Source organism: Myxocyprinus asiaticus, chromosome 28, assembly GCF_019703515.2.
Source record: "Myxocyprinus asiaticus isolate MX2 ecotype Aquarium Trade chromosome 28, UBuf_Myxa_2, whole genome shotgun sequence".
In the NCBI taxonomy this organism is placed as follows: domain Eukaryota; kingdom Metazoa; phylum Chordata; class Actinopteri; order Cypriniformes; family Catostomidae; genus Myxocyprinus; species Myxocyprinus asiaticus.
This window is the reverse complement of record NC_059371.1, coordinates 22,833,525-22,860,782: the sequence shown is the minus strand read 5'-3', so window position 1 is coordinate 22,860,782 and position 27,258 is coordinate 22,833,525. Positions and strand designations below refer to the sequence as shown.

The 27,258-nt window shown below is 37.0% G+C and overlaps 2 protein-coding genes across 9 annotated transcripts in view; one reads left to right on the top strand and one right to left on the bottom strand.

Annotated features, from left to right (window-relative positions):
* Positions 1 to 1,554: 1,554 nt before the first annotated feature.
* LOC127419012 (RING finger protein 223-like) lies at positions 1,555 to 10,021 on the top strand. The gene is made up of 2 exons (XM_051660029.1): positions 1,555 to 2,323; positions 6,573 to 10,021. The coding sequence occupies exon 2, from the start codon at positions 6,619 to 6,621 to the stop codon at positions 7,264 to 7,266; it is 648 nt and encodes a 215-aa protein (XP_051515989.1). The 5' UTR covers positions 1,555 to 2,323; positions 6,573 to 6,618; the 3' UTR covers positions 7,267 to 10,021.
* A 3-nt stretch (positions 10,022 to 10,024) lies between these two features.
* Positions 10,025 to 27,258, bottom strand: part of LOC127418998 (tyrosine-protein phosphatase non-receptor type 11-like) — a 55,170-nt gene continuing 37,936 nt past the window's right edge. For 7 of the 8 annotated variants that reach the window (XM_051660007.1, XM_051660011.1, XM_051660009.1 and 4 more), the window contains 14 exons: positions 26,104 to 26,298; positions 24,672 to 24,864; positions 24,476 to 24,592; positions 20,559 to 20,672; positions 19,775 to 19,871; positions 19,592 to 19,671; positions 19,251 to 19,406; positions 17,666 to 17,797; positions 17,287 to 17,441; positions 16,492 to 16,559; positions 16,218 to 16,369; positions 15,949 to 16,049; positions 13,835 to 13,949; positions 10,025 to 11,462 (listed from right to left, as the gene is read on the bottom strand). In XM_051660007.1, the coding sequence (XP_051515967.1) occupies positions 13,868 to 13,949; positions 15,949 to 16,049; positions 16,218 to 16,369; positions 16,492 to 16,559; positions 17,287 to 17,441; positions 17,666 to 17,797; positions 19,251 to 19,406; positions 19,592 to 19,671; positions 19,775 to 19,871; positions 20,559 to 20,672; positions 24,476 to 24,592; positions 24,672 to 24,864; positions 26,104 to 26,298 (1,642 nt within the window). In that variant the 3' untranslated portion in view covers positions 10,025 to 11,462; positions 13,835 to 13,867. Of the gene's footprint in view, positions 11,463 to 13,834; positions 13,950 to 15,948; positions 16,050 to 16,217; positions 16,370 to 16,491; positions 16,560 to 17,286; positions 17,442 to 17,665; positions 17,798 to 19,250; positions 19,407 to 19,591; positions 19,672 to 19,774; positions 19,872 to 20,558; positions 20,673 to 24,475; positions 24,593 to 24,671; positions 24,865 to 26,103; positions 26,299 to 27,258 lie in introns of those variants that run through there. The other variant, XR_007893585.1, reaches the window with a different exon arrangement.

Sequence of the window (27,258 nt, the reverse complement as noted above, 5' to 3'; positions counted from 1 at the left end):
ATGCGAGACCTTCAGAGCAGTATCGGCCATGCATTTTTCACATTCCTATGGAATGAGATGCAGAGGAATGACAAGTGCTCTGAAATTGAATTTGATATTGACTATTGGAAGAGTCTGGATTAGCCAACAGATTACCATCTATTTGGCTTAGGCCAGGTACTTTGTTGTTATTGACTGTTTACATCCTTGACAGGTTGATTTTGTCTTAAAGGGATAGTTCCCAAAAACTGAAAAGTCTGTGAATATTTACTGACCCTCATGTTGTTCCAAATCTGTATTTCTTTCTTTCTTCCGTGGAACACAAAAGGAGATGTTATGCAGAATGTTAGCCTCAGTCACAATTCACTTTCATTGTAATGGTAAAAAGATGCAACAAAAGTGAAGGTGGCAAATATTCTGCCTAACATCTCCTTTTATGTTCCATGGAAGAAAGAAAGTAATCTGGATTTGGAACGACATGAGGGTGAGTAAATATTTTTAGAAATTATTTGTATTTTTTCATTTTTGAGTGAACTGTCCCTTTAAAAGATAAATAGTTAAATAGTAGTTTATATATAGATCTTTTCAAAGTAGCACCATATTTGATTTTTAATGCGATTGAAAGTAAGGCTGTGAGGGATACTTGGGAGTATGACTGTGATCTGACTGTGTGTAAATTATGTTGTAGAACAATATGTAAAAGTCTCTTCAATCATGTTATTCACAGACCTTATTTTACTCTCAAATCTCAAATGCCTATTCTAATGCTAATTCTCTGTTGAATTGACTGGATTATTCTTATCCTCTCTTTCTTAAGCAAAAACGTGTGAAATCTTCATATAAACATGAACTTGCCATCTAGTCCCTCTTGCCCCCATAATCATGGTTTCTCATTGCCCAAGTAGTGATAAAGCAGATATAACACTGCCATATTTGTGCTTGAGCTACTCTATAATCCATATCATAGTAGCAGCCGTAGGTATTGCCGGTAATCCCATTTTATTGTTATAAAACACCAGCAGTAAACAAAGAGCTCTGATTAACAATACTTTATCAATTTTTCAGTCTCTTCCTTATAACAATGTTGTCTAAACTAGAGTGAAAAGTCTCATGTCATAAAACTAAAGCGATACCTCAGTCATTGTCTGTTTATTATTATTTAATTCTTAATCGAGGAAGAACTAAGAATAGAAAACTTTGCAATTAAAGAGGTTCTCATCAAAACAAAATTATGATAAGCTTGCTAAGGAGTCTACATTAGTGATAATAATTAACTGAATGTACAAATTGCATTTAATACGTGTAGTGACTCAAAATGAAAAGCTTTTATAAGGTTATTTCATCTTTAGACATGTATTATGATAACAATTATATTTTCTTAGGCACTGTTATTAGCTAGAGACAGTAGAGTCTGATTACTTTGCAAGACTGGACTGGATCTTCATTTATTACACACACACACACACACACACACACACACACACACAAACACACAAACAAAGATTCGAGGAAATAGTACTATTTAAACAAATGGTTAACATTAGATTTATTTACATTTGTTTTAAGTGGCAAAATTAAAATAAGTTCAAGTAATGCTAAAGTAAATACATTTGCTTTGCCATTTACCATCATAATATACTGTATACAGATTACTCAATTCAGTTTAAATGCAAATTTGTCAAACAACTGAAATGCGTAAAGACATATTTTTAGATTGTAGTAAGCATTCCATAACAAGTGAGTAACACTTTCAACTTCTGAACTTGGGAAAACTTTCTTCCATACATGTGATATTGACCATAACAGTCTTATGTGTAAAGCTAAAAGCACTTATTGTAAGTCACTCTGCAATGCCTTAAATGTTAAATGGTAAGTATGTTTTTTGTGGGAATAGGAAGTGGCATGCTTGGGAAAGACAGAATGACAGAAAAGGAGGAGGAGGATGAACAGAGATGAAGAGAATTGAAATGTTACACTCTGAATATCCTCCTCTCCTTCATCCTAGCCCTCCGCCTCCCCCCTTCTCTGGCACTCCCTCAAGGCCGTGTTATTGTTCCTGCCTATCAGTGTCATTTCCATAGCAAGTGCTGAAAGAGAGCGGATAAATTGAGGCAGGTGAGAGTGGACACGAGACATAGAGGAGTACATTGCAAGCACACCATCAGACCACCTGTGCTCAGCTGCACTTTTAACAGACTCCTTAAAGGAATACATAACATTATCAAGAGGATTGCTGACAGGCTCACAGCTGATAATGCATTTCAGTCCTTAGAGAGACAGAGAGATACAAGAGGAATCGCTAGAAGAGGGATACACTAAACTAGTGCTCAAGTTATCAGAACAGGTAAGAACATATGTACTGCTTGTGTGGCACATGTGGCGGCACTTCAGGAAATGGGGCGACTCAACTGAACTGAAGAAAAACTGGATGGGTAACTGAGCACCCAAAAGGAAGTTTACAGTAACTGCCTATTGTTAGGGTGATTGTAATCTTGTTTAAGAAGATTGGAGTATGATATGGTTGAAAACTCATGGAAAGTTTGAAAATTTTTGGAAAGTGACCTCAAAATTTGAAATTCGAAAGCTTTGCTAATCCTTGAGTTTTTAAGCTGAAGTGTGTCATTTTTGTTTTCCATTTTAAAATACTTGCACCAATCAAAGCAGAGAAAACTATAAGCAAGCCATTTGAAAGTTGATTTTCACAAATGTGTATACACTGCGGCTCTATCAAAACATTGCTCTGTTTGTTTGAGCATCCCAACCAGCCCAACAAAGCTAAATTAGCTCATTTTAAGGAGTGATTTTGGGTGTGATTATGTGTTTGATGTTTGAAGATGAGGGGAGTGTTTGGGAAACCTGTTGGAAAGCAATGATTATTTCTGCACGAAAATGACAAACTTCAGCTTTAAAGGATGTTGGATGATTCAAAATAAGGTTCCAGGATGTGTTTCTAAAGTTTATTTACGGGTTCTCAAACTGCAAGGATAAAAGTGCAATTTCTTCAAGTCAAACTTGAGCATTTAAAAAATGTTGTCAGAGGTCTGATAAAACTTTTACAGTATTAGCTTGCAAAGTTAACTAATTGTGTCCTTGGGCTTCAACCCATAAAATCATGTCAGTGGAGAAACTCTGAAATCCTGCCTGATTTTCCTACCTAATAGCTGCTTTATCAAACAGAGTGTCTATACTGTAGATATGAGAGTGCCATGTGAAAGTTCAGGCACCAGGGCCCACTGCACATGGAGAAGGAGAATCAGGTCAAGAACCTTTTTAACCCTTAGTTCATTTTGCCCCAGGAATAACATGCATGCTTAAGTTAATGAATAACAAAGAACTGGTGCACTAATGATGGTCAAATAGTAATTCGTTGAGGTGTAGATTAAGAGGGGAGATATAGAGAGGAATAGGCTACAGGTGCTCTCAAGGCCACGGATCTGAGTCTGGGGGTCTTAAAGAGTGCTGAGAGACTGGCTGCCTGGGCACTGGCCTGTTCTCCAGGAATGCCAAAGCGAGACCAATATAACAGAGAACAAACAGGATCATTGTGCAGCACAGGGATGGAGAAAGAAACACACACACACACACACACACACACACACAGACACAGGACTGCCCTGCAGGGCTGTGTGAACTGGCCATCTGCTCCCAACCAAACCCCTGCCTGGACCTGTGCAAGCACAAAACCACTTAAAAGAGAGGATAGAGCAAACACAGTCAGACTGGATCAGTTTCAGATATTATTTAGCTGAATGTGGGCTCTAAAAATGCTACTTTGTTGTTTTATATATATATATATATATATATATATATATATATATATATACATACACACACACACACACACACACACACACACACACACACACACTGGCGGCCAAAAGTTTGGAATAATGAACAGATTTTGCTGTTTCGGAAGGAAATTGGTATTTTAATTCACCAAAGTGGCATTCAGCTGATCACAAAATATAGTCAGGACATTACTGATGTAAAAAACAGCACCATCACTATTTGAAAAAAGTCATTTTTTATCAAATCTAGACAGGCCCCATTTCCAGCAGCCATCACTCTAACACCTTATCCTTGAGTAATCATGCTAAATTGCTAATTTGTTACTAGAAAATCACTTGCCATTATATCAAACACAGTTGAAAGCTATTTGATTCGTTAAATGAAGCTTAACATTGTGTTTGTTTTTGAGTTGCCACAGTATGCAATAGACTGGCATGTCTTAAGGTCAATATTAGGTCAAAAATGGCAAAAAAGAAACAGCTTTCTCTAGAAACTCATCAGTCAATCATTGTTTTGGGAATGAAGGCTATACAATACTTGAAATTGCCAAAAAACTGAAGATTTCATACAAAGATGTACACTACAGTCTTCAAAGACAAAGGACAATTGGCTCTAACAAGGACAGAAAGAGATGTGGAAGGCCAGATGTACAACTAAACAAGAGGATAAGTACATCAGAGTCTCTAGTTTGAAAAATAGACACCTCACATGTCCTCAGCTGACAGCTTCATTGAATTCTACCCGCTCAACACCAGTTTCATGTACAACAGTAAAGAGAAGACTCAGGGGTGCAGGCCTTATGGGAAGAATTGCACAGAAAAAGCCACTTTTGAAACAGAAAAACAAAAAGAAAAGGTTAGAATGAGCAAAGAAACAGACATTGGACAACGTATACTTGGAAAAGAGTGTTATGGATCTTAACCCCATTGAGCTTTAGTGGGATCAGCTAGACTGTAAGGTGTGTGAGAAGTGCCTGACAAGTGCTACAGGAAGCGTGGGGTGAAATGTCACCTGAGTCTCTGGACAAACTTACAGCTAGAATGCTAAGGATCTGTAAGTTGTAATAGTAATTTTTCACATTATTAATGTCCTGACTATACATTGTGATCAGTTAAATGCCACTTTGGTGAATAAAAGTACCAATTTCTTTCCATAAGAACAAAATCTGTATATTATTCCAAACTTTTGGCCACCAGTGTATATATTTACAAAATATGTTGTACATTATCCATTGGTTAAGCTGTTGGTAGATTTTGGAAAAGACATGAGGGAGAATTAATGTGTCAGTTATATCAGTAAAAAATGACTGAATATCTGCGTGACCAAGCTTTTTAGTCTATCATTAATATAACATACCTGTACATTGTAGTTACATTTACATTCATGCATTTGGCAGACATCCAAAGTGACTTACAGTGCATTCAAGCTTTACATGTTATCAGTACATGCGTTCTCTAGGAATTGAACCCATGCCTTTGGTGTTGCTAGTGCCATTCTCTACCAGTTGGGCTACAGAAAAAGTAGTTAGTTGTAGCGTCACCTTGTTAGTAAAATTCTCCATATCTCTGAATGTCAGGACCAATGGAGCAATGACTTTTAGAGAGCCTTTGTGCGGTAAAAGGGTTTCTGAAGGACAGTGGTGCTGACTTGGCAGAAACAAGGACAACAAAGCAGTCTGTGTCTTACCAACATTGTAAGCATGAGTGTTCCACATGGTCTTGACCTTTATCTAAAACTACTGTATGCCTAAAAGCAAGGTAGCACAAGGTAGAAAAAAAGTAATACTATTTGTTACAAAGAATGAAAGGAACTGATCTCATTTAAAATTTACTTTGTAGAATCGTTAAAAGACCCAAATGTCGAATAACTCAAAGACTGTTTAATCAGTTAAATAGCGCAGACAATGGCATTATGTTGACTTGAAAACTTGTCTTCTTGCTCGGGCTTGTTCTGTGTACTTTTCTGTGTATGTTTACACAGTCATGTCCATGCAAAGTGTGTTCTCAGTGTTGTCCACATACAAGTGATCATACATCACCTGGTGGTAAATGTTTACTACATATACAAAGATGTGTTTTAAACTGTGCTCTAGTTTTGCTTTGCCTAAACTCCAGCCTACAGAAATCTGGGTAGTTGACAAATAAACTTTTTATCAGCATTAGACTTTTGGTAAAACTTATTTATATGTTAAAAGTTTTGTTATAATATAGAAGTTTAACCTTAAATCTTGATGCTGGGGAAAAACAGAAAGTATACAGTATATTTTACTTGATGTGACTGGTCAAGTTGTTCACCATTTTAAATGACTTTTTTAATATCTATTTTTATAACTGTAATTTAATATGAGGTCAAAAAACTGCATTCATAATAGGCTTATGATATATATACTGTATATACATTGAAGAAAAAGTAGAACATGTTTTGGTATCTTGAAACAACTTCACTCAAAAATTTAAATTCTTTCATCATTTACTCCAAAACCATTTAAGTTTCTTTCTGCTGTAGAACACAAAATTAGATAATATATCCAAAATCTGAAATCATTACAATGGCAGGAGACAGTGACTCACTTATAGCTTAATAAAGCACCCAAAAGTGTCGTCAAATAGCCTGTGCTTCATATTTTAAGTTTTCTGAAGGCATATGATCACTTTGTATGATGACCAGACCAATATTTATGTTGTTTTTCACTCTCAAATCATATCAAATAATTTATAAACTATGTAAATGGCATCAGTCTCCTGACCAATCATCATGATGTCAAATTGCATACCTTTAAGATATTTTTGTCTTTCTTGTTCTAGTGAATCCACAAGAGGAAGTGACTGGGAGTCACCATATTCCTGAAAGATGGAGCCAAGTCCTGTGGTCTGGCACACCCAGGTGGTCCCACTTGATGCACAACTGGAAAGGGCAAGCTCTCATCCCGAATGTTCCATCTGCTTTAACACCTATGACAATGTCTTTAAAACACCAAAACAGCTAGATTGCACCCACATCTTCTGCCTTGAGTGCCTTTCCCGCATCATGACCACCTCCATGGACCCCCAAAACTCTAAAATCTCTTGCCCCTTCTGCCGCCACCCCACAACCATCCCAAAAAAGGGGCCCCCAGCTTTGACCACCAGCAAGGAGGTACTGTGTCGTCTGCCCGTCCACCAACAGCAGGAAGAGCCTGTGTGGTTGGATGGGGAGAGGCTGTGCTACCAGCAACCAATAGACATGCCAGGCATGCCGACCTTCTGTATCTGCATCGACATCGGGGCCAATGGACATGGTGCTGTTTCTTCTACCCAGACTCGACCACGACTTAGGTTGCTGGATCAGCTTATGGACTGGAAACGGTTGGTGCTCTTCATTGTCCTCATGGTGCTGCTCATTGTGATCATTCTGTGGCCCCTGCAGTGCATCGTCACAACTGGCACCATGCGGTGTGCACCCCAGCACCCACAGCCACATACTACCACAGCATCATACACGTTGGTGCCAAAAGTGTAAGCTACACACATATCTACTATATATTACTTCAGAACTGGAACTCTATACATATCCATCACAGACAAAGTGGAATAAATCAGATCTAGATTGCTGTTGGACTTTCAAAGATAAGAATTTGCAAAGATCTGTGTGTCGGTTCACAGTGAAAACACCTTGTGAAGCCTGCTGGGTGCTGAGGGAGATGCAGGGATAAAGGATAGCTAATTATCAAGAGCAGAGAAGTCTGCTTGTATGTAATCCATGAATTCTTCATAGAACATATAAAGATCTGATCCAGTGACTCAAACAGCAACTAATAATATGGATTAAAAAAGGAACATGTTAGTAACCAAAATGAGCAACTTGGTGTTATTTGCATCAATGAGGAAAAGTCCTACAGCAAATGTGACGAGTCATTCTATAAGTGGAAAAGTGTCAAAGACCTGACCAATGCATATGACAAAACTGACTGACCGACTGCACTGATCAAAACACAGCTTTTTTAAAGGAATGTTCCAGGTTCAACATAAGCTCAGTCAACAGCATTTACACTATTATGTTGTAACATTATCTGTGTAAAGTTAGATCCTGTACCGGGTTTACAGGCTATTGGATTTAACTTTACACAGATAAGTTAAGTAAGCGATTTTAACACACTAAAATCATGTTAGCATGTATAATGTTTATATCTTGCAGCTGGACTTTTGAAACGTGGCTGGACCATTCACTTCCATTATATGTGCCTTAATGTAATTGTAATTATTGCTAGTAAAACATTTTGCAAATAAAACATTACGGTAATCAACATTATGCCACAAATACTGTCAATCGAGCTTAACTTCTATTGAATCCGGAACATTCCTTTAAAAATGGTTAACTAGATCCCATACACCTACATTTGTAAAGATGTTGTATTACATTTTTTGGTAACAGTTTATTGACAGAGTAATCAAAAGAAAACTGAACATTTCTACTTTTGTACATTTGTATATATGTATTGCACTTAATTGAATTGCATTCTGAATTGTGTATTTTGTTTACAAAAAATAAACATCTGTTGCTGCAAAATGCAGAAGGAAGTTGTAAAGTTTAAGGAATGGTGTCATGGAATTTTCAATTTTAATTGGTGCAATCTCAACAATATCAGTCATAACTCAGGTTGACCGACAAAAGCAGAGAATAACAAACAGGTTCACGCTGCCCTCATTTATCACTTCCTGCTCGGGGGCGGTTAAGAGTACACGCCTCAGAATATCTGCCTGAAACCTAAACCCCCACCTCCAGCTGCGGGCTCTGTGAACATGCTCACACCAATGTAAACTGATCCATCCAGCCTGAATGGCCGTTTTAAATCACTGGGTAAATTATTGGCTTCCTACTTCCAGGGTGTTTTATGAGGAAAATATAATTAAAGTTGTTTATCATTAAACCTTAAACGTTAAATGGTAACATAGAGAAGGAAAGGATATCTTTTCCATATTTGAAGTATGGTTACTGTTTGTTTGCAACAAGGTGAATGTAGTAAAAGACAACTTTAGGTGACATTTTCCAGTGTATGCTTTATTATTATTTAATATCAAATCTTTTATCATCATTAGCGATGCAAGTCATTACATCAGCTGTTTTTGCCAGGGCAGAAGGCATTTTAGGCTGAACCAGTGCAAGAGGGAACACAGTCTTTACCACACAAGGACAGTCAGCACAACACTATTCAGATCAAACCTATTGATCACCACCAGAAAATAACAGAGATTAAACAAGACCCACCAACATAGTATTCAAGTAAATGTAAAGAGAAGACTTTAAAATTGTGATAAAGCCAGCAAATAGCTTCATAACGGTCAATATTGTATATAATAATAATCATAAAAATAATAATAGTTAAAGCATTCTAAAACAATTTGTAGAATTTAGCTGTGAATATTTCCATCCATGTATTAACAAACAACTGAAATGTACAACTGACACCAGATCAATAATTGAGCAAAAACAGGAAAAAGAAACAACAGATATTTAACGCAAAATACCACAATGATGGCAAACACCAAAAACTAAAAATATATGTCATATATTTCTGAACATAGGACTTTCTGACAGCCGTATACACAACCTCACAGCAGAGATTCAAAATAAATGTCAAGTACTGAAGTCTACATATCTCACACTCAAAATATTGACCCCTTAAAAAAAAGTGAAAATTCAAACTAAATGAAACAGTAAGATCATAAAAACAGCATCCAAGCTTTCAAGGATAGTACACACACATGATCAGGTACATAAATCGCAGATTAAAATTCATTCAGTCTTCAGTCAAAGGGCAGCACATTTATATGTTACTTGCACTGTAAAATTGTTCTTAGACAGCTTAAAACAGATTTAACATGTATGATCATAAGTGATTTTAATAAGCAGTGATAAACATTGCTTTTACACTTCCCGGAGATCTATCAAACATAAAAACTTCTCCAAACATCTTGTCCTTTCAAGTACAGTCATCCACTAAAAAACAGACCCAATCCACCCTCGCACCACATTCCACAACTCTTCTGCTCATGACATCACAAAATATGACTCATGGCCAGCAACAATAATGCCACTTTCACATTCAGATGCTGTGATTAATCAGACACATCATGCCCTTGTTTATTTTTAAGCCAACACACGCCGAACTCATCTGCCAGGACCTCTGACATCTTGTGACATCCCCAAAGACGTTGACCTAAACCAAAAATAGCCATGTCTGGATTAAGCCTTTTAAATTACTCCCCCTCCTACATCCCCCCCCCCCCCCCCCCCCCCCCCCAACACACACAAAAAAAAATATATACTTTAATCTTAGCCCAGGGCCATCTGCCTTGCCCATATTTAGCCTCCAACGAAGGCTGTTTACGTCAATGACTTGGCCAACATCCTGACATACACCCCTTTGCAGAAGTTTAGTAATACCATGTTTTTCATTTACATTTTCATTCAAAAGCCTCCCCAGTGCAATCACAACCTGCAATTGACGTAGAAATTCTATGGCTTATCTAATGTCTTTAGATCAAGCTATTAATAACTCTGTAATGCAAACATACCGTGTTTATGTCTAAAAAGCATGGAAAATGCGGAATAACCATAGTCAAACTAGAGGAAAATTCTGCTTTCCAAACATACCTGCATATGCGCAAGATTTCATAATCACATTTACAAATATCACAACAAAAGATAAAACTTTCTGAAGGAATCATAGATGCTAATAAAATTACTATCAACATAAAAAAAAACGAACAAACAAACAAAAGCATCCCAAAACTCTAATACTGAAGGCTTGCCAGATGTTTTCAGGAACAAAAAGCCTAAAACATATGCTAGTGGGAGGAACCAGCCAGCCTGATTGGTTGATAAGCCTATGATTGACAGTAGCACTTGATTTCCCTCAGAATTTTCATAAGCTTGGCGGTAACGCTCTATAAAACAGCATCAAAGCAGAAGCTTTTACAGACATGATGCACAGGCTGCTAATTGGCACATACTGTATAAATCCTATCACACTGTACCAAATCAGTCTGTTTGAAACACCTAATTACTAGGTATCCGATTCACTGGTCGCACATTGACCAGACTCTCAGAGCAAACATCACTCCAGCTTACATCACCTCAGAAGAAAAGGGGTGATTCCTGAGGGCTGGCAAAGGTGGTGTAGTTCTGTTCTTCTTACATCACCAAGCCACGAGCATCACTCAACACAGTGCTAATGACTGGTACTCGTGAGATACTGAGTGATCTAGCAAAGGTCTTTGGTTACAGTAGACCACGTCCAGTAGACAAAGAAAGGTCTGGAAACAGCCATAGAGCATGTGGAAAGAGCGTATCTTCATCTAAGTTATGTCACTGAGTGTAAATATTCATATATAATATATTTCACACATATACAAACGATCATGTAGATTAGTGCAGTGATTATTAGACTACAAGGGGGAAGAGAAAGCACCAAGTCAAACGTCCTCCTCTCTGTAGGAGCAGTTTCGGCTGCAGATCAGGCACTTGGTTTTGGAGTGTGAGCTTCTCAGACTCAACTGAGAGGGCAGGCAGGAGAAGAAGAGAGGAGATGTGGAGATCTCTGTGGAATCTCCAGCTTGAAGCTGGGCATAGTTGACCTCAGCGTACAGTAGGTGCTGCCAGTCCCCTTGAGAGTTGCTCCATGGTCAGGTGCTTCTACAACACCTCTATTTGAACTGCAAAGCAAAGAAAAAGAACACGACAATTTAGAATTAATTTTATCGGATCCAAATTGGATCCATTAGTTCAATTAGTGTAGTCAATATCTGGTATATCTACATCGGTTGCTATAGTAAGGCTTCAGCTAAATGCCAAGTGAGCTACATGCTTCTACAGTACCAAAGCTGATAGCAGAAAGCTGTCAGAATGGAAAATGAGACAACATAAAGGACAGAGGAGGCATTCAGGAATGTATACTGTAAATATGTTTCCATCGCAGTTTAAGCACATAATTATCCTCCTCAAATGAGCACAAGAGTTTTATGTACATTTTGGAGATTTAATTTGATCTTTCCATCCAGCATTTTTTATGCAATATCCCAACATTTGCATAAAAATATGTGGATGGAAACCCATCTTGTGTGAACAAAGCAATATATAATTTTCAATGTAATCTGAATTACAAGACGCTAACGATGAGTCAATTCTTAATTCTATGAATTTATGCAATTTGACAGAACAAATCCAATATCTATAAGTGTTTTCCACCATCGGGCCAAATGGTTCTGAGCACGGTGAGTAACTGTTCCAGTAGCATTTCCACTTGAGCACAGTTCGGTACAATATAATACCATTCTTGGCCCGGATTTCTCAGCACATTAAAGGGATAGTTCACCCAAAAATGAAAATTCTCTCATCATTTACTCACCCTCATACCATCCCAGATGACATTCTTTCTTCTGCAGAAGACAAACAAAGATTTTTAGAAGAATATTTCAGCTCTGTAGGTCCTCACAATGCAAGTGAATGGTGACCAGACCTTTGTAGCTCCAAAAATCACATCAAGGAAACATAGAAGTAATCCATTGTTTAAATCTATTGTTAAACTCCAGTGTTTTAATCCATATCTTCAGAAGCAATATAATAGGTGTGAGTGAGAAACAGATCAAAATTTAAATCCTTTTTTTTTTTTTTTACTCTAAATCTCCACTTCCACTTTTACATCTAAAAGTCACATGTGGTGCCAGTTTAGCTTCACTTTCAAAGCAGAAAGTGAAAGTTAAAGTGGAGATTTAGAGTAAAAAATATACTTAAATAATGTTTGTTTCTCACTCACTCCTATTATATTGCTTCTGAAGATTTGGATTTAAACACTGGAATCATATGGATTACTATTATATTTCTTGTAGCTACAAAGTTCTGGTCACCTTCATTTGCATTGTATGGACCTACAGAGCTAATATATGTTTCTAAAAATCTTTGTTTTTGTTCTGCAGAAAAAACAAAGTCATACACATCTGGGATGCATGAGGGTGAGTAAATGATTAGATAATTTTCATTTTTGGGTGAACTATCTCTTGCCTAGTCAGTCCATTCTAATCCTGATTTCATAGCATCACAGTGAAAAAAGAAACTATAACCATGTCAACAAGCCACAGATTGGTTCGGAACAGCACGGTTCCGCAACAAGAACCTTTCCACCTGATAGTGGAAGAGTGCCTTGTATAATCAATACTTCTTCAAATAAACAGCAGTCATCTGTGAAAGGGACACAAGGTGTCAATCACCATAAAATGTTAAAAAAACAAGAAGTTGTTATCCAAAACAATAAATATTTAGAGAGCAAACAAGGTCAACTTTTAAAAACCATAAGAAGTTGTTATCAAAAACAGCAAATATTTAGAGAGCAAACAAGGTCAACTTTTAAAACCCATGAGAAGTTGTGCATATTCTTTGAAGTATGTGTTGTTTTCAAGGCTATCTAGCAAAGACCATTACCATTCTGTAAGATTATCCTTCTGCAGTTGTATCACTGAAAGGATGCTTGAGGGCTTGACAAAGACACAACTCCAACCCCCGTCTGTTCCTCACTTTCTTTTTCTCACTCATTCTGTTTCTACCTCTACTTTTACAGCCTTGGTGCAGGTGTGTGCATGTAAGTGTGATACCAATTGTATGTATGTGTGTGTGTGTGTGTGTGTGTGTGTGTGTGTGTGTGCATGGCAACAGCTTCAGAAATCTACTTTTTTATTAAGGGGCAATATTTGCCCCCTTGAATTAATTTTCAGGGGCATTTTAAACTTTTATCATCTTATTTCTATATAAAACACACAATGTGTCGTAATGTTAAATACTTCAATTGAAATCAATTCATTGCTTAGGTATAAAGTCAAGCATATCTAGACAGCCTTAGAATAGAATATTATGAATTACATTTAATTGTAGATAACTGATGAATAGAGGAATTTACTTTAGGGATTTTTTTTTGGTCCTTGCATTTTAAATATCTGAGACATTTTTGTTACTTTCAGTAGCATTTCTGTCCTGAGACTTGGTCAGTTTCTGACCATGGGCTGCTGCAGTGTATGGGAAGGGCTGGGAAACATACTTTCAGAGTTTCTGAGACAGCAGCACACATGGCTTATCTCCGGGTGTTACCACTTGCAGAGCCCTTTGGATTCTTGATGTTTACATTTTCATACACACCAGAGTCATCGTTCCTTCTGTGGAAGATTTGAAAAGTGTGTTTAAACTCTCAGACATTATAATAAAATAATACAGAGGAATGATAGACATATTTTCCATTTACAGGGGAAAAAATGGAAATTACAAAATAGAAACTGTGACACAGTAACAACCACATTTTATGGCTTGAAGGTAAAAAATAAATGCATAAAGCTGCACTACTGTGTTTACTTTTAGTTATAACTGAGTGAGTCACAACAGCGTTAGAACACTTTTGACGGAAAATGATTCACTTAGCAACAAATCAGTTCAGAATTGAGGAAGTGTAGGAGATGCTGTTTACCTGAAGAAAGAAACTAATTCACGGTTTTCCAGTAATATCAGCATGTGGGTCATATTGTATATTGAAAGTGTGTATGTGTAAGGTTTGCTTAGCTGAAATTTGGGGACAAATGTGTCTACAGCGAATTCTGGAATAAATAAGTTAGCTAATTCAACTGTAAAAGAATTATTCATAAATTAAGTAAATGTATCTTTTTATTATAAAAATGCAATATATATATATATATATACACATCATATATACATATATATCATTTACTCACCCTCATGCCATACCAGATGTGTATGACTTTCTTTCTTCTGCAGAAAAAAAATGTAGATTTTTTTGAAAAAGCTTTAAGCTCTGTAGGTCCATACAATGCAAGTGAATGGGTGCCAAATTTTTGACACTCCAAAAAGCACATAAGTCCTCATAAAAGTAATCCATACAACTCCAGTGTTTTAATCCATATCTTCAGAAGTGATACGACAGGTGTGGGTGAGAAACAGATCAATATTTAAGTCCTTTTTTGCAACAAATTATTCTCCCTGCCCAGTAGGGGGCAGTATGCATGAAGAATGTGAATTACCAAAAACACAAGAAGAAGAATGTGAAAGTGATCTGTTTCTCACCCACACCTATCATATCGCTTCTGAAGATATTTATTTAACCACTGAAGTCTTATGGATTACTTTTATGTGGACTTATGTGATTTTTTTAGCTTCAAAATTGTGGTACCCATTCACTTGCATTGTATGGACCAAAAGAGCTGAGAAATTCTTCTAAAAATCTTCATTTGAGTTCAGCATTTGAAAGAAAGTAATACACATCTGGGATGGCTTGAGGGTGAGTAAATGATGAGAGAATTTTCATTTTTTGGATGAACTATTCCTTTAAGTATGATTTTTTTAAAATGAAGAGTAGCGTTAGTTCAGGCAGGTCACGTAAGTCACTATTGCAATCAGCTGACGCTTGGCTGATTATGACGTCTACCAATACAGTTCAGACGCTTATCAGAGCGGTTCTACTTAAGTCATCCATTTACATGCAATGCCTTAGCTGCCTTTCCATTGCATGGATGCAAGCTGCACTTGACCCCTCCTCCATTCCCAGCTCTACTTTTTGGGTGACAGTTTTGCTTTTTAGTTTTTTCTATATCTGTCTTGTTCTTCTGTATTCTAAGACTACAATTGATTGCCAGTTTGAAATTCCTGTCTTCAATGTGTTATTGCACCTCGTTCTTGAATTACAAACCAATATACAGTTTTTTAAGTTTTTTTTAAGTGTACATTTAAGCTATTATGCAATGAAGGACTGTATTATGTTGCACTGTCGGGAGGTTAAATTTTTTTTTACAATATTGTAATATTTCTGCTGGATCTGTTCTGTTACCCCTGGGGGGTTGTGCTGCACTCAATGCTCTGTCCATGCATGGCTGCATGGACGGATGGAGAGTTTGCCCAAAACAGAACCATACTGCTAACACCAACAGATGCTTCATCACTAAGCCAATAAATACTCTTACAAGTATTCAGGTCTATTCATTTGACATGAGTGGTCCTGACTGAAATTATTTTAGGGTTAGGGTTAGTCTATCTATAGTGATATAATTAGATGTTGTATATAAAAACAATAGAAGTCTATGGTATGTCCTCATTTACATAGCTAAGTAAACTTATGTTTTTGTGTGTGTATGATAGGAAACCAGCACTTACACAGATGAAGTACGAGATGAGCTCATATTTGGCTTGGCTCTGGCATTTGACATCTGTGGGTATTTGATATTAGAGTATTCTCTCTCCTTTGTTTTGTTCCTCTGAAAAGGTCAAAAACAAGATATACCAAATTGTCACATTTAACCTGATAGATGGAAGTGATGGATCCAAATAAGCCTTAAAACAAAGCCTTAAGCAAAACCCTTCCATCAGTTAGTAACTTGAATTATGGTTGCCAAAAAGCATTTGAAATGAAGTGTGTTAAGTACCTGCTCCTCTTCCAGTCTCTTCTGAGCAGTGTCAATGTATTGCTGAACAGCCATGTAGATGAACTTGTACTGGGCCTCAGTCTGCACCATACCGGATCGCTGCTGACGCACTCTCTGAATGGTCTTTGGGATGTCAATGTCACAATCCAACCCTTCACAGGGAATTGAAATGACAACAAGAGACTAACTATCTAACGGCGGTTTGTCGCATTTTATCATTAATAGGCAGAAAAAAAATCATAATTGAAATAATAATAGTGCTGAAAAGGGTTACCTTGTCTGTTTATGATGTCAATAAGTATGTCAATCACAATAATTGTGCCTGTTCTTCCAATCCCTGCACTGGGATGTCAGTGACAAACGGAAGTTTAGAATCCAGAGGACAAAAGGAGGAAATGATTTAGTTTCACGAAAACATGTTGACTTGTGATCCAAACAATTCACTGTCATCATACCACTCAAAAGAAGTTAAAAAAGTCAATTATGCCATTAGCAGTTAAGATAATGAGTGGATCATGCTTAGTGATCACACACACACACACACACACATGTTGGTGCGGCTATCCTTATGAGGACTCTCCATAGACTTAATGATTTTTATATCCCCTAATCTTACCCCTAAACCTAACCCTCACAAAAAACTTTCTGCATTTTTACATAAAAAATAAATTAAAAAAAAAACATAGCTTTGTATGTTTTTTAAGCAATTTGAATTATGGGGACACTAGAAATGTCCTCATAAACCACATTTATAGCATAATACCCTTGTAATTACCAGTTTTTAACCTAAAGAAATGTCCTCGTAAAACGCCCAAACCCGTCCACACACACACACCTCATTTACTCACCTTAATGTTGTTCCAAACCCATACGACTTTCTTCCGTGGGGACACAAATGATATGTTAGCCTCAGTCACCATTTACTTTTATTGAATGAAAAAAGACATAATGAAAGTGTTCCACAAAATGAAGAAAGTCATACGGGTTTGTAACAACATGAGGGTGAGTAAATGATCACCGAATTTTTCATTTTTGGATGAACTAGCCCTTTCAGTGAGGTGTGCAGTACCTGCAGTGAACCACTATTGGTCCACTCTCTGCAATGGCACTCTGGGTCCTGTTTACTTGCTCCAGGAAGCTAAGAACCCCTCCAGGTTCATTGGGAACACCGTGATCAGGCCAGCTCAGGTACTGATAGTGCCAGATAAACCTGGGAGGCTCTCTCTTGAATTAAAAGAAATACATAAGGTTGATATAATATAAATGAAATACATAAAAAGAAGACCATTAAAATTGAATTTGAACAAAACAACAGAACATATTACATGTTTGGAATCACTAAATTAGTTTAGAGGATTCTCTAATTTCTCTACAAGCTGCTACTGTAAACAAAGAGGTCAAAGGTTGTGTTTGCCCTCTTGTACTGTCATCTCTCGTGACGATCTTACCCTGTCTAGACGTGTAACCTCTAGCTCTCGCCGTATGTAGTCCTGAGCTGTATGTTCCTCAATGTTCTTCACACACACCTTCCCAAACTCCTTAGTGGAATTTAAGTCTGGCCAGTACCGTACACACTTATTCTGTGGATAGATGTGAAATTAGTTTTCGGCTCCAAAACATGACTTCAGTTGCATATTTAGTTACATTCTTAATTACATGTTTTTGACTGATAAGATCATTTTAAATGTGATAGACGGACCAATCTTGATATATCAATGCTTTTGATACAGATATTGTATCGAGAGGATCGATCTAACATTAAAATGTTGATCCTTTTAAAACTATTGTTTTATTATTAATTTAGCATGAAAATTCATTACTGAGCCTCAAAATGAAAAATAAACTGAAAATAACCAGTATTAGCTAAATAAGCTAAATGTGACATTCATTATAATGGGTTTGTGTGACATTTACTAGAAGTTTATTTAAATGATACATGATAAACATGATAATGTTCTGTAATTGTTAATAATTAATAAACAAAAACCAAAGTCTGACAATTTGCAGTTCAAGCATATTAAATGTTAAAAATTATGACATTCAACTATGAGGTTTCAGGGATAGTTCACCCAAAAATGTAAATTCTCTCATCATTTACTCACCCTCATGCCATCCCAGATGTGTATGACTTTTTTTCTTCTACTGAACACAAACAAAGATTTCTAGAAGAATATTTCAGCTCTGTAGGTCCATACAATGCAAGTGAATGGTGACCAAAAGTGTGAAGCTTTTTTGGTTTCAATATCTTCTGATGTGATATGATAGGTGTGGGTGAGAAATAGATTCTACACTTTCACTTTCACATTCTTATTCTTTTTTTTTTTTTTTTTGCATTCTTCATGCATATCGCAACCTACTGGTTTGGGATGGTCAAAAAAAGTAGATTTATAGTAATAAGGACTTAAATATTGATCTGTTTCTCACCCACACCTATCATATTGCTTCTGAAGACGTGGATTTAACCACTGGAGTCATATGGATTACTTTTGTTCTGCTTTAATGCACTTTTTGGAGCTTCAAAGTTCAGGTCAACATTTACTTGCATTGCATGGACCTACAAAGCTGAAATATTCTTCTAAAAATCTTCATTTGTGTTCTGCACAAGAAAAAAAGTCAAACACATCTGGGATGGCATGAGAGTGAGTAAATGATGAGAGAATTTTCATTTTGAGTAAACTATTCCTTTAAATGGCTACAATTTCCCATTTTATCCTCAGAAATCGATAAAACTTTCCATTTACTACAGATATTGATATCGATATTAGTGATACTGGCCTTGACAGAACTGATTCGATACGGAGTATGATTGATATCGATCGAAAAAGAAAATAAGTGATATTGCCCATCCATATTTTGAATATGGAGACTTAAATACGTTATTATTCACATCAGTAGAGAATCACAAATAAAGAATATGTTTGTTTTACATTTTATAATTCTGTGCTATGCAGTTACTGATTATTGCAAGGGGTATTGTGTGTTCTGCACTTTACATTAACAATGGAATATTGTTCCCTCAGGGCTGGACCTTACCCGTCCTCTCTCCATCTCCTTGGTCGTCATGACAATAACATGAGAGTTTTCCTGATACACCATTTTCCAGAAGTCTAAGACGGTGTTCTGAAGGCAACCCTGAGTGGCGATAAACACTTTACCCTCATCCACATGACGACCTTCTTCATGCACACTCTACATAAATTAAAAATAAATAAATAAATAAAAATAAATAAATATGGAGACTACTTAAGATTATAAAGAACATACAATGCATTAAATTACTGATCACAATTCCAGTAGTACAAGAAAGACTTTCTGCATAACATTAACAGAAACATGTAAGCATTATGAATGATGGAGATGGGGGGTGGACTTACTCGGATGTAGTTGGCATTGATGTAATCAGAGCCAGGCACGTCAAGATCCGCCTCTTTGATTTGCACTCGAGTGGTGTCAACTGCAACACATAAAATGATGATCAGAGCAATACTAAGAGCACTGAAGAGCACTTCTTCCATTACAAGACTTCAGACTATGAACAACACAAAACAGTTACCCACAGGGCAGAATGTTTTTGTATCGGTTCTTATTTTTATTTTCTGGTCTCTGTCCCTCTTTCCTGGGATAAAGGAGTTTACATTCTTGCTGCTGTAAAACCTAGAGAACCACAGGGGACAATCAGAATCATAATCAGAATAAGCTTTATTGCCAACTTTGCTTACACACACAAGGAATTTGTCTTGGTGACAGAAGCTTCAACTGCAAAGAAAATACAACAACAAAACAATAATCTGAATTATAATACAGTAAATAATAATATTTAGAGAAATACACAACAGGACAAAATAACGTATGTGCAAAATTGCTATATACAGACATACAGTTATGTGTAAGGGAATGTAATGTGCAGAAGAGGTAGGGCATGTCAAATAAACATAAATATCAACAAAAGAGCAATATTTAGCCTAATAAATATTTTCCATGACTGTGGGATCCCTGCAGTTGGGATAAAATGGTTGTGGTAGCTCTCAAGCCATGAATATCTGAGAAATAATAATTACAACTCTGCTGTTTAATGAGATGTTAAGTCAGCACCCCCTGCAGGACTATCTTATAAATTTGACCAGTTACTGCTTAAAAGGAAGTGCAGTGCAAGAGGTCAGCAAGCAGTCTTTTTTTATAAACAACACTCATATCAAACAATGAGTCCTCTAAGGTTTAATGAGTGTATTACAAAAGTGGAAAGTACATTATCATTCTTTTGCCAAACAAAATCTTGACTGAATCATCACATCCCATGTGATCATCATGCACAAGTAAACAAATGAGTATGAACAGAAATACCTCAAATTCTTCCCAGAAGCCTTGCTTGGGTTTCTCTGAGTTGTCAGCGACTTTATTTAATTCTCGCACCCTGTTTTCAATGTTTGCTGCATTTATCCTTGTGGCATTGAATGGCTTTAATGTTTGAATAGAGAAAGACATCAGAAAACAACAAGAAAATAAAGATAGGGCTTTCAATGCATATCACAGATAAGAGAGACTCGGATAACACAAAAAACAGTAAACCCATTAAACTGGGAAAAATATTCAAGTAAAGATTTTTGACATTAATAAATGTAATAGATTTTTAGATTTAAGAATTGAAAATATATAAACCTCCTATATATATCTGTTATATACTTTTCTTGATTCTGATTGTTCAATTGCAGCATTCTGCGGTCAGATATTTTTGTATCTTGGCTGCTAAACTGTATTATTGACCGCTGTCCTTGGCAACAGATTTCCTACATAGCTGGGCTAATTTGTCTCTCATATCACTTTGCGGTCTCTTTTCTCACTTTGTAAACTCATTTAAATTCAAACCAATATTTCATGGCCATTTATTGTAATTATTTGGTAAGCAGCCATGTAGTGCCAAGCAGCATATTTCATTGTAATATACAGTTGTGCTCAAAAGTTTGCACACCCTGGCAGAAATTGTGACATTTTGGCATTGATTTTGAAAATATGACTGATCATGCAAAAAAAGTCTTTTATTTAAGGATAGTGATCATATGAAGCCATTTATTATCACATAGTTGTTCGGCTCCTTTTTAAATCATAATGATAACAGAAATCACCCAAATGGCCCTGAAGTTTGGCCTTGTTACAGACACACAAGGTGACACACACAGGTTTAAATGGCAATTAAAGGTTAATTTCCCACACCTTTGGCTTTTTAAATTGCAATTAGTGTCTGTGTATAAATAGTCAATGAGTTTGTTAGCTCTCACGTGGATGCACTGAGCAAGCTAGATACTGAGCCATGGGGAGCAGAAAAGAACTGTCAAAAGACCTGAATAACAAGGTAATGGAACTTTATAAAGATGGAAAAGGATATAAAAAGATATCCAAAGCCTTGAAAATGCCAGTCAGTACTGTTCAATCACTTATTAAGAAGTGGAAAATTCGGGGATCTCTTGATACCAAGCCAAAGTCAGGTAGACCAAGAAAGATTTCAGCCACAACTGCCAGAAGAACTGTTTGGAATACAAAGAAAAACCCACAGGTAACCTCAAGAGAAATACAGGCTGCTCTAGAAAAAGACGGTGTGGTTGTTTCAAGGAGCACAATACGACGATACTTGAACAAAAATGAGCTGCATGGTCGAGTTGCCAGAAAGAAGCCTTTACTGCACCAGTGCCACAAAAAAGCTCGGTTACAATATGCCCGACAACACCTTGACACGCCTCACAGCTTCTGGCACACTGTAATTTGGAGTGACGAGACCAAAATAGAGCTTTATGATCACAACCATAAGCGCTATGTTTGGAGAGGGGTCAACAAGGCCTATAGTGAAAAGAATACCATCCCCACTGTGAAGCGTGGTGGTGGCTCACTGATGTTTTGGGGGGGGGTGAGCTCTAAAGGCACGGGGAATCTTGTGAAAATTGATGGCAAGATGAATGCAGCATGTTATCAGAAAATACTGGCAGACAATTTGCATTCTTCTGCATGAAAGCTGCGCATGGGACGCTCTTGGACTTTCCAGCATGACAATGACCCTAAGCACAAGGCCATGTTGACCCTCCAGTGGTTACAGCAGAAAAAGGTGAAGGTTCTGGAGTGGCCATTACAGTCTCCTGACCTTAATATCATTGAGCCACTCTGGGGAGATCTCAAATGTGCGGTTCATGCAAGACGACCAAAGACTTTGCATGACTTGGAGGCATTTTGCCAAGACAAATGGGCAGCTATACCACCTGCAAGAATTTGGAGCCTCATAGACAACTATTACAAAAGACTGCACGCTGTCATTGATGCTAAAGGGGGCAATACACAGTATTAAGAACTAAGGGTATGCAGACTATTGAACATGTTTTGTTTTATGATTGTGCCATTCTGTTATAACCTACAGTTGAATCCCATAAGAAATAAAAGAAATATGTTTTGCCTGCTCACTCATGTTTTCTTTAAAAATGGTACATATATTACCAGTTCTCCAAGGGTATGCAAACTTTTGAGCACAACTGTATATATATATATATATATATATATATATACAGGTGCATCTCAATAAATTAGAATGTCGTGGAAAAGTTCATTTATTTCAGTAATTCAACTCAAATTGTGAAACTCGTTTATTAAATAAATTCAGTGCACACAGACTGAAGTAGTTTAAGTCTTTGGTTCTTTTAATTGTGATGATTTTAGCTCACATTTAACAAAAACCCACCAATTCACTATCTCAAAAAATTAGAATATGGTGACATGCCAATCAGCTAATCAACTCAAAACACCTGCAAAGGTTTCCTGAGCCTTCAAAATGGTCTCTCAGTTTGGTTCACTAGGCTACACAATCATGGGGAAGACTGCTGATCTGACAGTTGTCCAGAAGACAATCATTGACACCCTTCACAAGGAGGGTAAGCCACAAACATTCATTGCCAAAGAAGCTGGCTGTTCACAGAGTGCTGTATCCAAGCATGTTAACAGAAAGTTGAGTGGAAGGAAAAAGTGTGGAAGAAAAAGATGCACAACCAACCGAGAGAACCGCAGCCTTATGATTGTCAAGCAAAATCGATTCAAGAAGTTGGGTGAACTTCACAAGGAATGGACTGAGGCTGGGGTCAAGGCATCAAGAGCCACCACACACAGACATGTCAAGGAATTTGGCTACAGTTGTGGTATTCCTCTTGTTAAGCCACTCCTGAACCACAGACAACGTCAAAGGCGTCTTACCTGGGCTAAGGAGAAGAAGAACTGGACTGTTGCCCAGTGGTCCAAAGTCCTCTTTTCAGATGAGAGCAAGTTTTGTATTTCATTTGGAAACCAAGGTCCTAGAGTCTGGAGGAAGGGTGGAGAAGCTCATAGCCCAAGTTGCTTGAAGTCCACTGTTAAGTTTCCACAGTCTGTGAGGATTTGGGGTGCAATGTCATCTGCTGGTGTTGGTCCACTGTGTTTTTTGAAAACTAAAGTTACTGCACCCGTTTACCAAGAAATTTTGGAGCAATTCATGCTTCCTTCTGCTGACCAGCTTTTTAAAGATGCTGATTTCATTTTCCAGCAGGATTTGGCACCTGCCCACACTGCCAAAAGCACCAAAAGTTGGTTAAATGACCATGGTGTTGGTGTGCTTGACTGGCCAGTAAACTCACCAGACCTGAACCCCATAGAGAATCTATGGGGTATTGTCAAGAGGAAAATGAGAAACAAGAGACCAAATAATGCAGATGAGCTGACGGCCACTGTTAAAGAAACCTGGGCTTCCATACCACCTCAGCAGTGCCACAAACTGATCACCTCCATGCCACGCCGAATTGAGGCAGTAATTAAAGCAAAAGGAGCCCCTACCAAGTATTGAGTACATATACAGTAAATGAACATACTTTCCAGAAGGCCAACAATTCACTAAAAATGTTTTTTTTATTGGTCTTATGATGTATTCTAATTTTTTGAGATAGTGAATTGGTGGGTTTTTGTTAAATGTGAGCCAAAATCATCACAATTAAAAGAACCAAAGACTTAAACTACTTCAGTCTGTGTGCATTGAATTTATTTAATACACGAGTTTCACAATTTGAGTTGAATTACTGAAATAAATGAACTTTTCCACGACATTCTAATTTATTGAGATGCACCTGTATATATATATTCTTATTATTTTTTTTATTTTTATTTGTTTTTGTAAGCACTTATTTATATTTGTAGGTAGCCACTTGTCTGAAAAAAAAAAAAAAAAAAGTGTTTCTATTGGGACCTGGTTTAATTTTCCTCACCTGTTTAAGGTGCACAACAATTCCACTTTTCTCCACCATTGGGTTCTTCTTATAGTGCTCGACTAAATCTGCTAAAGTGTCGAACCTCTCTCCTCCTCCTACATCATATTTACCATCCTGGTACAAAGAGATAAGACAGTAAAACTCCAGATCTTTCCTTTCCTTAGGAAATGGTCAGGTTTTGTTCCACTTTTACCTGATAACGTATCATGACATGGGTGACTTTAGTTTTGCGGTCCACATTTTCATGCTTTTCTTCATTAGTGAGGACAGAAAGCACAAAGTCTCCAGGTTTACTTTGACTCTCTCTCACCAGGAAGCTGCCAGACTTGCCCTTCTCCATGAGGAGCTTTTCAGCATCTCTCCCCGAGAGATGCCCGTGATACCACCTAAGAACGGGTTTAAAAAACCATTAGGTACAGAATTAAAAATAGCATGTCTCCTAAAATATTTCAATTAAATCTGCATTTTAATGGAAAAACCACCACCACCACCAAAAAAATAAAAAAATAAAAAATAAAAATGCAATCATAATTAAACCTGCAATTTTTTGTGTGCAAACCTTATACTTGATCTAATATTTCCACCAATATTGGGATGCTTTCTGAACAGTATTGAAGGATATCCCATGTGCTGGACAATTGCAGCCTGCTTTTCTTTCACTATTGTTCAATATTAAAATTTTAGCTCTGTAAAGAAATTCATAAATACTGTAGGCACAATTTATATTTGTCAAAAAACTAATTTCAAGCATTTAAGCATAAGCATTTAGATCAAAAGCTTTTAAGATCATAAACATAGAAACATAATTTCAATACATAATTGACATAATATCATAATCAATTGAAAACATAAATTCAGTCAAATTGTCCAAACCTTGCTAGTGTGTCATAGTGTAAGTGATTCATAATGTCTGCCCCCCCCCACAAAAACAAAAAAAACGTTATTTTTTGTATTATGACCCACAACAAATGTGCATTTATCACTTGCAATGCACATTTAAAACTTTCACTACAGAAACTATATGTTTGCGGTTGGAAAATGAGCAGGGGTGTTTGTGGAGATCTTGCAGACATACAGAACTGTTATGATGATATGAGGATATGTGTAGGAGGTACTCACTCGTGAGCCATCTGTTTTCATATAAATGAGAAAGAAAAAAAACCCACAAAAACCAAGCACTTATAATCATTGAACATAAACAGATGCTTTTCACCTGTGATGTTTTATATACGTATAAATATTTTACCTTTACTTCATTACTTAGGGGATGTTTCGCATATATACAGAGCTAAATACCAAATCCAAACATATTTAGGAGAAGGAAGTTACAAAGTAAACTTGAGATTCTAAAGTAACACTGGCCCTGAAACACATAAACGACAAACATAAACAGAATCTAAGAAGGATCTGTTTCATAGCGGTGCAACATACTGTTAGAAATGAAATCAAGATAAGCACAACCTACTTCAGCCAAATAAACCAAAGATCCTGATGTGCAATCAGTCTAATACCTTCCTTTCCAAACATCAACCCTCTCCCGGTATGAACACTTGGGGGCAGGATTTCTACATACAAATGCCACTGTCAAGCTCAAAGTGCTTTGGGTCGATTTGGAGCTGACGTACCTCTCAGACGTGGGATCTTTGCAGTTTAGGGGGTATTTGAGCTCGATGACATCTCCGTTCCGTTCCCGCAGGAGGTCTTGCTGCTCAGTATAGTACTGCACCAGTTCGGCCAGTGTGGCGAACTTCTCCCCTCCGTACAGGTCATAATAGTCCCCTGAGTTCTGGATTTTAATGTGGGTGACCTCATCGTTCCTCCTGCCCAGATCGAACAGATGGGACACAACAGGGAAAACACGAGGGTGGGGGGGGATATGGGGAACGAGGAGAGAGGACAAAGATGGAACAGACAGATAACATGAGAATGGCATGAAAAGTGACGCTTTAAATATTTTTACATTTATTCATTAAGCAGACGCTTTTATCCAAAGTGACTTACAAATGAGGAATACAACAGAAGCGAGTTGCATTAAGGAGGCAGTTATTAGCGAAGAGTTGTAATAAAAAGTTGCAAATTACTCAGAGAAACACAAGTATTTTAAGTTATTTTTGAAGAAAGAAGACAGCTACTGCATTAGTTGTATTAGGTCAAGTGGTAGTTGAAAATATTCTGTAATCAGTGTTTCTTTTTAAAGGTGGAGTGTGTAATTTTTTCGATGTTACAATACTTTCTCCTATATCCTATTAATTATTTGTATGACAATTAATCATCAATCAAATTTCATAATTGTGACCGTCCTATCTGTTACAAAGAGGTCATAGCTCATTAACAATAATAAAAATGCAGATTTCATATTTTAATTCATATTCCTTCATAGAAAAACACAAAGACACTGAGAGGCACTTTTTAAAATTTGACACAACAGTTCAGAGTGGTAAAGCAGCCCAGGGGGAAAATGATTCTAAGCAGATATCAGGTCTGTTATCTGTGAAACTGTCAAAAACAGCTCTGCACCTTTAAATGCCAGCATATGGAAAAAGTAAAAAGGAACACCTGCATAGATATCATCAGCTGAGCTCAGGCACAAAACCACAGCTTAACACTTCATGAGCGGATCATAACTATGGCAATTCAGCCAGAATACACGCATGCTAAAACAACTACACAAACAAACAAAAACAAAACAAACCGAACAGCAATTCCTCCCCCACCTTCATTTCTCTGGCTTTCTCTATGCATCCATGGCTCTATCCATCTCTGAGCTTGCTCATGAAATT